Source organism: Notechis scutatus, chromosome 2, assembly GCF_049901735.1.
Source record: "Notechis scutatus isolate UNSWTSFEM ecotype Mainland chromosome 2, rNotScu1.2, whole genome shotgun sequence".
NCBI classification, from domain to species: Eukaryota; Metazoa; Chordata; class Lepidosauria; order Squamata; family Elapidae; genus Notechis; species Notechis scutatus.
The window spans coordinates 45,548,079-45,561,858 of NC_142010.1; the positions used below are offsets into that span (position 1 = coordinate 45,548,079).

Sequence of the window (13,780 nt, forward strand, 5' to 3'; positions counted from 1 at the left end):
TCCATGCCCCGCCGCATTGAGGCAGTAATTGCTGCAAAAGGGGCCCAAACCAAGTACTGAGTACATATGCATGCTTATACTTTTCAGAGGTCCGATATTGTTCTATGTACAATCCTTGTTTTATTGATTGCATGTAATATTCTAATTTTCTGAGATTGTGGATTTGGGGTTTTCATGAGCTGTAAGCCATAATCATCACAATTATGACAAATCACAGCTTGAACTACCTTGCTTTGCATGTAATGAGTCTATCTCATATATTAGTTTCACCTTTTAAGTTGCATCACTGAAATAAATGAACTTTTGCACAATATTCTAATTTTTCGAGTTTCACCTGTATATTGCTACACTTTATAGACCTATACTCCTTTTGTATAGGGTTCAATTTCTTATCTTTGTTTCAATTTTCTATTCTTGTTCTATCAAAACCATTGCTTATTCTTTATCTTTTCTGCCTGTTTGTTCCTAGCTAACCTTTATAGCTCTTCATCTCTTTTGATCCTCAGCTCCATCTGAAAGAAAAGGTTGGAAGAACCTTTCCCTCAACCAAGGTCTTTTTGAATTTGTGTGTTATGTTTCTTATATCTCATTTTGTGAATGTAATCATATTTTAATTCTTGGGAAATTATTGAGTTTCCTGTGGGATTGTAATGGGATATAATTGCAATAAATGAATAAATACAATTTCTTCAAATGCCTTTTAGATGTTGCCATCCTAATATTCTACAGTTGTTGGGTTTCTGTGTAGAAAATGGACTTCACTCCTTGATTTATCCCTACATGGAAAATGGATCGTTACTGGACAGGTTACATTGTCAGGTAAGCAACAAGCGTGCACTTTTGCTTACCACATCCATTAAAAGGAAGCACTTCTGTCAGCTCAACCAGCATGAGAGAGTTTATGGGAGTTACATTCCAAATAACAACATTCAAAGACATGAGATTGCTCATTGCAAGTTGCAGAGATAGGGGGGAAGATGCCTTGACTGTATCACTAGTAGAAAGGCAAACAGCTAATGAGGAATCAGCCACCCCCAAGTACAGAAGCATCAATTTGACTCTATCTATTGTTTCGCCTCAAGAATTTACTTCTCTAACCGTTTCAAAAAGATCTTGGTTTCAGTGATAACCCAGTGGATACTGTAGCCCTAAAATCTGGTTGAGTTTAGGCAGTAAGCAGTGCTTATATTTTATTTTATTTATTATGAAATTTATTTGCCAGCCATCTTGTTTCAAAGCAACTCTGGACAGCATACAAGATTAAAAAAAACATTAAAATCATCAAATATAAACATACCCAATAAAATCACAATACAAGCAGAATAAAATCATTGACACATGATGGAAAGGAGGCAGCCCAGTTTACGGGGAATGGGAAGGTGGGTTTAGCTCTTACTTAATCAACCAGCTCCAGTTTGAAACAGTTGAGAAGCTCTTTGGCTTACTTAGTTATCTGAATTCAGAATAACTGTTAATAACAGGTGGTCGTCACTTAATAACCACTCATTCATGACTGAACTTAAGAAGGTGCTGAATGAGTGGTACCTATGACTGATCCTCAAAGTTTTGGCTGTTGCAATGATCCCGCAACCATGTGATTACTTTTTCTGACCTTCAATACCAGTTTCTGTTGCAGTATGTTTAGCTGTTGCTATATAGCAGGGGTGTCAAACTCAAGTCCTGCAGGCCAAATCTGGCCCCTGGCTTAGGTCTGGCCCGCGGGGCCATCCTGGAAACAGCAAAGGACTGGCCCACAGTGCCTCTGCCAGCAAAAATGGAGCTTGGGGTGGCTGCATGCAGCCCTCCCCAGCTCTATTGATGGCTGTGATGGCCTCCTGCAGCACTCTGCTACTGAAAATGGAGCTCCATTTTTTCTGGCAGAAGGCTGCAGGACATCAAGCTGGCCATGCCTACCACGGCCACAGTTCCCCTCGCCCCCCAAAGTCAAACAACCTATGCAACCCTGATGTGGCCCTTAATGAAATCAAGTTTGACACTCCTGCTACACAGTTAGGGTTTTGAGGGGAGGGGGCTCCTAGGCGCACAACAAAACTATTTCCATATTCTGTAATTCTATTTTGGAATAAAGTATAGTGCTTTTTCAGAGCTTGGTGTCCCCCAAATTGATGAACTACAGTGTCTATCTCCAATCCTCATGGAGACGATGGTAGCTGCAATCCAATACAGTATCAGTCTCAAGGGGCTGAAATATATGGCAGCAGAGCAGAACAGCAGAACTATTCCCAATGTGTTATTCGATTTTTGCAGTAGGAGTGTTTTATCATTCATTGCTAAACAGTCATCTTTTTAAAGATCCATTGTTCTTTCTGTTGCAGGATAGTTCTGAAGCATTAACTTGGGAGAAACGCACCAGGATATCTTTGGGATTAATTAAAGCCATTCAGCATTTACATCAGTTTGGAATTATTCATGGAAATATAAAAAGGTGGGGATGTGCATTTAAAATAGCATTTACTTCTTTATGTATCCTTAATGAACTATTTAAACATCTATCCGATTAAAAATGTTGCATTTTCATAAGAAAGGAGTATAGCTAAACAACATCAGTACAGTGCTGGATCCTTCTTAGCAACTTTGTCTTCAATAAGTATTAAGTAACTGACTCATAAATTACTTCCTCCTACATAGATGCACGCACACACATACACACACAGAGCTGGCTTGGCTTTCATGATTAAAAAAAGGGAAAGCAAAGCACACCTTCAATACTTCAAGGCAAACTTAAGTTTAGAAGTAATCCATTGTGTCAGATAAATCCCCAAGAGTCACAAAATTAGTTAAAAATGTACTGTAATCAATTCTTACCTGCTGAATCTACGGTGTACATCTGCAGCTACCCTCTCAGCTGATTTTGGCTTTCTTTCCCTTGTCATAAATAGGGCAGAATAACTAGAAGAGAACATTTGACTGGAAAAATTAGAGTGCACTCTTTGTTCTTTTATTCATTTATTCTGCTTAATACACCACTTAATTATTTTATCTCCAGATGTATAGAGTTGCCTTCATTGAGATGGGCAGCATATAAGTTTGATAAATAAAAAAATATTTATGAATACATATTTTCTTAAGAAAGTAATTTGTTTGCCTTAAGAAATTGTCATGCAAATAAAATACTACTGATTGATAATATTGGTATAATTTATATTTTACATTACATTACATTTTGTTAGAATTCAAATGTATGCACAGTATTAACGACCTGAAATTAACTGCCATTTCTTATAGCTTTAAAACCAGGTTTTGGTCACACATTTGTTTAACTGATGTTTATAAGTGCTGTTTTGATAATAATGCTGCTTAGGGTTAAGTTCTCATTCACGTTCAAAGATCAATGTTGTACCTGATCTTTTATTTGTATTTTTATCTCCGATACAAACAGTTCCAATGTTTTGCTGGATGCAAACTTTGTACCACAACTTGGACATTCTGGTCTTAGACTGCATCCTGTGGAAAAGAAATCGGAATATACTGTGATAAAAACCAAGGTCTTGCAAGCTTCACTAGCTTATTTCCCAGAAGATTTTGTCAGGCATGGGCAGCTAACTGAAAAAGTGGACATATTTGCTTGTGGAATTGTAAGTTGTTGTTCTTCATGAATAATCTTATATAACTCTCATGCCAAGAATTGGACATGTTTTCCTTTAATTAAGTTTGATAACTTACTTCCAGTGGATAAATTAGTAAAATGTCAAGATGTTGTTTCATAAAATTATGCTTGGAGATTGAAAAATTATGAATAAGCTCATTTTTCCATGCCAGAGAACACTGTTTGCATGGCAGGCACCATTTGTGCTATATTGTGTCTCGGTGTCTTTAAAAAAAGGGTTTTGGATTATAAAACTAAGGAAGGCTTCTGCCTAAGATTGAAGAGAGAAGTTGCCTGTCAGCATAGGCAATATTGATCTCTATAGACTTGGTTAAAAGCTGGCTTGTATCTGATAGAAAGATTTTCTTCTACGATAGGATGGATTGCGCCTAGATAGTGCCAGATGAACTGTATAAATAGTCTGAAGGTCAGGATTATCAGATGTCCATTATAATTTTTTAAAAATCTAATTGTAGTCATTTTTCTAGGTTTTAGCAGAAATACTGACTGGCATGAAAGCAGTGGATGAAAGAAGAAATCCTATTTTTCTGGTATGTAGAAAATATATTTTGGAAGATTTAAATGTTTGAAGAAAGACCCTGAGAGTGAGAAGTCCTCAGACTGGAGAATATAGTTTTTGAATCATTGTTGTTTTATGCAGTTTAGTTGTTCCACATCTGCATAAGAAGGGTACATGAGGTTCCTTCCTCTTCCTTTCCCCCCCACTACTCTCATAAGCAGAGAAAACACAGGATTGCAAGAGTAGCTGAGCAACTGTCATGGAATGTTCAAAAATAACCATAGTAGCAGCCTGACAACATTGAAGCAGCCACAACTTCCCAAAATTTCATTCCCTCAGAGTCATGGATTTGAAGCACATTCTATAATTTAGTTCTTTTGAGCTACCTTTGCTCAAAAATGGTTCCCCTATGATACACCATTTTGCCCTGTTAAAATTTGAGGAACTATTTAGTAATATGTAGAAAACAGAACAATTACTTTCAGCTTCATTATGTAAGGGAACCAAATAACTTAACAATTCTTTAAAGGACAGAGAAATAACATCAACTGCATTCTTCCAACCTTTTCTTCAACAGAAAGATGCCTTGCTTGAAGAACTCAGAATGGCAAAAGAATTGTCTTGTACTAAGGAGAAAAACTTTGAAAATCTTGCTGCCATACAAATATGTCACAAATACCAAGATAAGCAAACTGTTTGTTTGACAGAAACAGTTTCTTTATACTTGGCCACTTCTATCTGCATTTGCCTGCGGAAAAAGAATGCAAACACAACAGAGGTAAACATAATCAGCTTGTTAGTGAAGATGTGCTTGCTATGTAGTCCTTTTATTTTCTCTATTTTCTTGGATTTAAGAGTAAGTAAATGTAGAAAATAAGGGAAATTGTTTTATTTCAATGAGGAAAGTAGAAACAATCCATTTAACATTCTTGTCAAAAACAGGTGAATGAAATGATAGAAATTGCAGATCATCAGAACATGTCAGAAAGAAGCAGAAATCTTGGGCTCTTCACCAATATTCCAGAAGAAACCAATGATGAACCAGCTAGTCCCTTCAATGTTGATTTTGATGGTCATAACCACAAGGCCTCTGCCAATTCTGGATCTCTAAACTGTACCACTATATTATCACCTTGTATAAAAGTTTTGCCTTCTGAAACATACTCTGAGCAGAATTTACGGGTACCTTGTGAGTCAGATGAATCCTGTACCTGTTCATGGGATGCTGTAGAACACGCTTCCTGCTGTGCACCAGCCAAACACAGTCTGGAACCAGAAAATGTTTCTTTCCCTAAGCCTATGATGTATACAGCAAAAAATACAGATTCTGACAGAAAAACAAATCAACAGCAGAGAAAAAATGATAGCCCTGCTTGTTCCTCACAAGGTAAAAGGTAATATTTAAATATTCTTTTGGGGAGGGGAAAAACAAATTGCATTCATACTTTCAGAGACACCAAGTTAGGGACGCCTTGTTAGCTGTCTGGGAGAGAATCAAGAGAAATCATATGAAAATTCCAATGTGATTATCTACTATACAGGCAATGGTATATCCTAATGTCTTAGACTTAAATAAAATAGTTAGATACAAAGAATTATTAGACGAGCAAGGAGAATTAAAATCAAACCAAGAATTGAAGGTACAAGGAATAGAGATAGATTGGTGGCCATATCTACAAATCCAAACACGGCATAAGAAACATATAGAACAATATGGGATACACAAAGATCAACAGGAATTAGATAAAATATTCCAGGGGACAGAGGAAAAAATTATTACTAAAATGTATAACTATCTCTTTAAGATTTTGAATGGAAGAAGAAATAGTAAAGGAGAGTATGATAATTTGGGCAATTTTTTTTGGATATAGCATTGATTTGGAAGATTGGGAAAAATTATGGTAAATAAACTACAAACTACTGTAACATTATCAGCAGCCTATAAAGAGAACTTGTATAAAATACTCTATAGCTGGCACTTACCTCCGGCAAGGCTGGCTAAAATGTTCTCTATCAGGTCGGCAAATTGTTGGAAGTGTGATCATGAACAGGGAACTTTTTTCCATATGTGGCGGACCTGCCCTAAAGCTAAGAAATGTTGGCTTAAAATCAAGAATTGGCTAGAAGAAATTACAAAACAAAAAATTGAACTGAAACCAGATATATTTTTATTGGGTATATTAAGATATAAAATTGGCAAAAACTTTCAATATATCATACTTCATATAATAACTGCGGCAAGAATTGCCTTCACCCAGAACTGGAAATGTGACAATATTCCTTCCGACACCATGATAATAAAAAAGGTTTCAGAATGCATAGAGATGGATAGGTTATCAATGGAATTGAAAGAGAGAGAAGAAACAGAGTACCACGAGATTTGGAACTTATGGTATAACTGGTAGATGTAAAGACATAAAGCAGATGGATGAGATATGTAGGAGTTAAGGTAAGATGAAATAATACCTTGTATAACCATGTAAATAATTATGTAAATAACTATGTGAATATATGCCTTAAATTGAATGTAGGAATAACTGTAACAATACTTAGTAGTAACCTATACATTTAGAAATATGTCAATGTGAGTGAACACTAGTACAAATACACTGTAATGAGTGGAAATGTGCTTTTAATTGTGAAAATATGTTCAATAAAGATTATTAAAAAATTTAAATAAATAAATATCCTTATTTTCAGGTTTGGTAGAAATTAATAATGTAAAAAATTATGTGGAAAGTTTGATACAGCATCACAGAAATAGCAGTGACATATAACAGTTTCTCCTCAGGTCCAAGTAAGGAGAGCCTGAAACAATATAGTTAGCAATAAATCAGAAAGGGTAAATATAGTGAAGAAAATGGAAGTACAGTACTGTTTACTGGGAAAATATTCACTCCAATATATATTTATTCTTATGCTGATGGGATAGCACTCATATTTGAAAACCTACATGCTGCTGGATGCTCATATGCCAGATATACTAAATAATGTATTTTACCACTTTGGCTAGTTCGTCAGCTGCATTAATGATGATGTTTGCACTAGTAACCTCTAGATTAAATTTTGGAAGTGGTTGGAAATACTGGTATGCCTGACAGAATTTTGATCAGAGCTGTCCGTACAGAACATACACTGCTAATTCTATAACTGTTTAGCTAATTGGTTGGTTTCCAGGTTTATTCATTGGGATTATATTCTCTCTTTCCTATAAATTGAGAGATTTTGACTCATTTTATCTCTACAATAGTAATCCTAGAGGACAGGTTGAATTAAGAGAAAGGGACTGGAGTAAAATCACTCAAGTCAATTTCCATAGCTTAAAGTAGACTTTAACTTCAGTCTCATCAGTCCTAATTTTGATTAATTTTAATTTTACTATTCTAAATAATACGACTCCCAAATGCTTGGGATTTGCACCTATGTAGACCATAAGATTTCTGTGGAATTCTTGATCTGGGGGCTTGTTTCCCTGATGGTACTCAGGCACTGGAATTCTTCCCTTTGCTTTTTGCAGAATTTGGCTTTCAAAAGCAAACTAAGGCCACTCTTTTTCCAGAAGTCTTGGACTGGTCTTTCATGACAACTTTTGGATTCTTTTAACTGTTGTGTTTGCATTTTAAAAATATTTTTCTTTACATGATATTTAGCTTTCTGATGAATTGTTGATCTGTTTTAGACGTTGTGTTGAAATGCATTCCATAAAAGTTTTTAATGAAATGGAGACTAAACTTGTATATTCATTATTTAGATCAGTGATATTATTTTGTCTTTTATTTCAGCTTTAATTAAAGAAATAAAAATCAATGATAAAAAGAAGCAGCTAATGGAAAAAATAACATTATATGATGAAAATAAGATAAACAGTTATGACCTCTTTGAATCTTCAATATAAATATATTTCTATCAGACTTCAGAAGATGGAGCATTTCTTCCCCAGCAAAATGCATTTTTAAAATACTGTTATACTTCTATATACAAGAAAACTACAATGATGTTACATAATGAGAAAGCATTCTTTTTCAAATCCATTTGTATATGAATTTCTCTTATTTTCCTATTCTGGTTAAAATTATTTTGTTGGATCTAGCCAAAATATTCTTCAGTTGCAACTGATTACTAGTTAGTATATTCTCTGAAAACAAATGTATTTTTCTTATTTTGTACAGGTATTGAATTAGATAATTACTATGTCTCCTTACAATTTGCTCCTTACAAACTTAGTGCTTGAATAAAAACATTATGAGCAGATTCCACTAAAAGGTATTAAATGAAGGAACACTGATACGTTTTATCTGGCGTCCTTAATATGTGAGTTCATTAGATAGTGCTCAATGCACTGATAAGCACTGTAGAACATTTAATCATAATAAAAGGAATTCCACAGTTGAATAGTAATATATATCTGTATACCAGATGAGGGTAAAAATATATGGGTTTTTTTTCTGCTATGTGGATGATTCAAACAGCTTAGAAAATTATCCTGCTGTTGAAATACTTCCCAAAGTCAGGATAGGCCATTTTTCTCCTTTCGTGTAGATTATCTTGTGGACATAAATGGCCTTCAAAAAGTCCCTGACAAAATTCTAGCAACTTATTCATTTTCTGAGTAGTAGAAACAATATTTTTTGTCCCATGACAAAATTATTTTCTAAGTGAAAATATATTATTTAGAACAATCAAGCACACCACCACCAAACATACCACCATGATTTCATATAATATAGCTTTGGTAATTTCAGAATTCAACTCCTACTATTCTGTATACTGATTAATATCCTAGCACAGAGTTCCTCAACCTTTCTGGTTTTGTAGGACTGGCAGGGGGAGGAGGGGATGGTTTTCTGTGAATGGCTGGCAAGCACACACGTGCATATTGCTTGCACAAGTGGGCATGCACATGCACACTCACCCAATGTTTGCACGGTCTGGTTGCAAACAGCTCACGGCACACTAGTGGGTTGTGGCCCAGAGGTTGGGCATCCCTGTCCCCTAGCACTTATTGAACATTAAATAGGCCTTAATTTGATCTAAGCAGACCAATTGTGTTGCAGACAAAATTGATGGTTGTTTCACACACTTTTGAGGTTTTTGCAGAATATAAAATACTGCAACTTCATTTCCATGTTTGGAGAATTCGGGGATGACTGAGTGGTTAGATGGACTTTCCTGACACTGACTTGAATAGTTTTGTGTCATGAATAAATTCACAAATTCTATGAATATTGGAGTCCATTGGTGGGATGGGGATGGCAGTGTATAATAGTGACATCTAGTCCCATCAGGTTTTGTGTTTAGTCTCGGGTCCTTTGGTACCAGATTTATCTCTTCATTTGTGAACACAAAATAAGAAAAAAAAATCTATTGTCTATGCCTAGCCATGCTGTGCCACTAGCTGTAAATGCCTCCTGGAGAGGACCTGGCTGGCTATCACTCAGACTTTTGCCATGTGTTACACTCTGAAAAGTATAGTTGACGTAAAATGCAGCAACACAAATATTGAATGGTAATGGTTTTTATATATCTTTTATCCTGCAAAATAGGATAAGTTTAATATAATCAGCTCTACACTGGTTATCAATACTTTTCTGAATGCAGTTATAAAGATCGGCACAAGATATCTTCAGGATGTTGTATTCCAGCTGGAATTGACAGTGAGGTGCTTAAAGGTCAAAGTCCTCCCAGTTTTGTAAGACAAAGGAAGCTGAAAACAGAACATGTTTCTGTTATGGCATTCATACTATGGCATTCATACTCTGAAAGTTTCCCTCTACAAGGTAGGCTGATTCTTTGGGTTATGGCCTTCTCAAAAATAGAGAAGGTGATAGTCTAATGCTAACCCTTCTGTAGGACTGTGATGTGTAACCTGAAACTGGTATTTACTTAGGATTATTTATTGTATCTCTTGTTTTTATTTAAGACATTTGTAAAGAATTGCTTCACAGTGAGATGCACACTATATAAATTTAATTACATAATAAATGTTATATTTATAAAATTGATGTAATAATGATTCAGAGGTTTTTAAAGTTAGTTGCAGAAGCATGAAGAATATACTACTTGTTAGGAAAGTAAGTCACCTAACAGTGATTTGGGTTGGAAATATATAAACCAGGATAGACATTTTAATACTGTATCTTTAAGAAAATGCAAAAACTGTAATTGGGTGTGGTTTCTCAAACGGCCATAAGATGGAGCCAGAAACCTGGGTTGTTTAGTCTTAATCTCAGAAGAGAGTGTGTCTCAGTCTCTGTTTCCTTCTGTTGGAAAGTATTGCCGTTCCTCCATTTTTTCTAATTGACTGATATATTACTGGAATTTGATCTAAGTCTGATACTGAACTGTTTCTGACACTGGACTTTGTTATTGGATTATCCCTGAACTGAAAACTGACTGATTTAACCTGTGAATGACTTTGGACTGTGTTTGAACTTTGCTTAACGTTTCTGAAAGTAAAAACCTACATTTACTGTACAGTGTATCTGTGTGCTGTGTGTGTGTTATTCAACACTTCTCTCACTACGTCACCCTGTATGCGCTCATTCTTCTAACGGGGAATTACCTCAACACTACTAATCTACTATTACTTTTATATCAGAGGTTCTTAAAGTGAGGACACTGGGGAATCCCCCTAAGACTGGGGTCCATGAAATCAAAGTTTGCCAGATATTAAAAATATTTGGAAAAACAATGTCATGTTTTACTTATTTTTGTTAAAATATTTTCCTGAAAATTATTTATGTTACTATCTAATGGCATTAATATTATTTTTACATGATTCAATAAATAAATATACTATACATTTGTCCAGTTTTAATTTTTAATACAGTAAATGATGATAAACATGACCCATATAAACAAAAGCTCTTTTGGAGTCCTCCATAATTTTTTAAAATGGGGAGAGGTTCTGAGAGCAAAACGTCTCAAAAACTATTCTCTATATATGGCTATAATGGCTTCCACTTACTACTAAATGTTTCTTGCAAGGTAATCTGCCACTTCTTCTGTCCCCCTTTATCAGAGATCTGAAATAAACACTGGAAATTTCTCTTTCTCAGTGCCAGCTGAGGGAGCCAGTGGAGCTTTCTGTAGAGGAAGACATTGCAGAAATAGTGCTTGAAAGAAGAGGAGGAATAATAATTATTTTTCTCCAAATTTGGCAACAGTGTTCTTCTTTCCTTTGGCCTACAGCAGTGGTATCCAAACTGGGAGTGGAAATTCACAAGTCTAAAATGTTGCAAAATGTTGCACAAATTGGATATCCCTGATCTACATTTAATGGTACTGAGGACACAGAGGTGGCAGAAGCAGGATTGAGGAAGAATGCATATAGAAACATAGTAAATTGATGACAGAAAAACAGCCAGTGATCCACTGAGCCTGCCCTCTGAGTTTTTTTTTTCTTTTTCTTTTTTTATTTTTGTTGGATGATAGTGTTGGAAGTTATAACCCACCCTCTCTTAGAAAAATGAAATATTTTAGGATATACTAATGTTGGAAGAAATATCTTTCTGGGTTCAGTTCCAAGTGGGGAAAAAGACACTGGAAACATGGAGGCTGTTTGGAAGGTTTAATGGACAGGACCACATGGCCTGGAGCTCCAGAGTGAAAAGGAAGGATGATCACATGCTTCAAGGTGAAGGAAGAGATCAAGAAAGGCTGATATGCTGAGAGTGTCTGGGTTTTATAACCTTTGTTGGGATTTGAATTGGAGTTTGTATTCTGATTGGTTGTCAGACTCCCATGAGCCATGCAGGGGCAACTCTGTAGGCTGTCCTGAGTTCCAGGCTTGGTTGAGCCTTACTGGATGATGATGAAAGGGCTTTTGAGCAATTGCTATAGCTTTACCTGGAGATCTTTGTTATGTAAAGTATTCTGGCCCAGGCCTTAATGGCCCACCCATTAACAAAGGTGGGGGTGAGCTTCTGCTTCTGAGGTAAGTTTCTGCTTCTGAGGTGAGTTTCTGCTCTTGAGTTTCTACTCTTTTTAGGAGAAATATTTTGCCTTTTTAATATTTCCTAGGATATTTCAATTTTCTAGGAGAGGGGTGGGTGCTAACTTCCTACACTAATAAAGCAGAATATTTCCCCTAAAAGAGAAGGAGAAACTCAGCCTCCCCACTTTGCGAATGGGCCATTAAGGCCTGAGCCAGTCTATTTTACAAAGATCTACCTTCTTCAGGTAGAGCCATAACAGGAATTGCCCAAAGCCCTTTCATTACATCATCATCCAGCAGGGCTCAACCAAGCCTAGGACTCAGGATAGCCTACAGAGTTGCCCCTGCATGGCCCCATAGGAGTCTGACAACCAATCACAATACAAGCTAAAATTCAAATCCCAACAGAGGGCATAAAACCAAGGGACTCTCAGCATGTCTTCCCTTTTTTTCTTCACCCGAATCATGTGATCCTTTCCACCATTAAACCAGCTCTCCAAGCAGCCACCATGTTTCCAAGCTGACTGGGGAATTCTGAGCAGGGTTGCCATCTGGCCGTTTTTCCAGCCAAATTCGAGAAATCTGGCCATATTTCTATCTGCTTGGCCGTGAAAAAATGATGTCTCCGGCCAAATTTATTTGGCCGGAAATTTGGCCGTACGAAAGTTGTTTGGCCGTGAAATCAGCCAGATGGCAACCCAGCCGCTCTCCTTCCCTCACGCATGCGCGTCACCATGAGCAAAAGGAGGACAAGCGCGTCCTCTGGCGCTCTCCTTCCCTCGCGCATGTGCGTCACCATGAGCAAAAGGAGGACAAGCGCATCCTCTCAGTTCTCTGACACGCCCGCTTCCTCTCAACTCCCGTCACACACCCCTTCGGGACCTTGGCGCCCGGCCACGCCCCCTTCCCGCCTGTGACCCGAGCAGGGGCGCCTCCTCCTCCATCAACACCACACCCATTCCTATTACGGCTCGTTCCAACGCCACACCCTTCGGCTTCCCCACCCATCCTGAGCTCTCCTTCCCTCGCGCATGCGCGTCACCATGAGCAAAAGGAGAACAAGTGCGTCCTCTGGTGCTCTCCTTCCCTCGCGCATGCACGTCACCATGAGCAAAAAATAATTTGGCCGAATTTGGCCGTATTTTGACTTGAGTTTGGCCGCAGAGCCAAACTGCGATCTGGCAACCCTGATTCTGAGAGCTGAAGTCCACCAGGCTTAAAGTTGCCAAGGTTGGAGACCCCTGCTTTAAGACACATGGTCCCTTGAAGGGAGGCCAGCAAAAGCAGGTGGCATCCTGACCTCCCAAAGCAACGTCGGTGATAGGCTTCAAACTACCATGTCTAGGGAGATTCTCAGTCATCCAGGTCATGGGTTGTTTGTTTATTTATTTATTATTTTGTCAAGAGATTATAAGATAACAGGTATAAGTATAAATAATATGTAGTTATGAATCCATGAAATGGATACATATAAGAAAAATAAAAGGTCTTTTATTTTTAACTGGATGGTAGGGAATGGAAGGATTTATATGCATCCCTTGCTGTCTGCAAGGAATATAATTCCTTCCATTCCCCACCATTTATTTTTTATTTATTTGATTTGCCAATTGTTTACAAGATAATAAGTATAAGTGTATACATAGTTGTGAATACATGAAATGGGTACATATAAGAAAAATAAAAGAATAAGAGAAACAATAGGACAGGGACGGTAGGC

The 13,780-nt window shown here is 37.0% G+C and overlaps 1 protein-coding gene across 4 annotated transcripts in view; it reads left to right on the forward strand.

The window, feature by feature from the left end:
• The window catches only part of IRAK2 (interleukin 1 receptor associated kinase 2), a 24,121-nt gene extending 15,598 nt beyond the window's left edge, over positions 1-8,523 (forward strand). For 2 of the 4 annotated variants that reach the window (XM_026678644.2, XM_087954628.1), the window contains exons 7-13: positions 705-819; positions 2,337-2,446; positions 3,401-3,596; positions 4,096-4,158; positions 4,705-4,905; positions 5,070-5,514; positions 7,910-8,523. In XM_026678644.2, coding sequence (XP_026534429.1) covers positions 705-819; positions 2,337-2,446; positions 3,401-3,596; positions 4,096-4,158; positions 4,705-4,905; positions 5,070-5,514; positions 7,910-8,022 — 1,243 coding nt within the window. In that variant the 3' untranslated portion in view covers positions 8,023-8,523. Of the gene's footprint in view, positions 1-704; positions 820-2,336; positions 2,447-3,400; positions 3,597-4,095; positions 4,159-4,704; positions 4,906-5,069; positions 5,522-7,909 lie in introns of all 4 variants that reach the window. The other 2 variants (XM_026678652.2, XM_087954629.1) reach the window with 1 other exon arrangement.
• Positions 8,524-13,780: the final 5,257 nt, after the last annotated feature.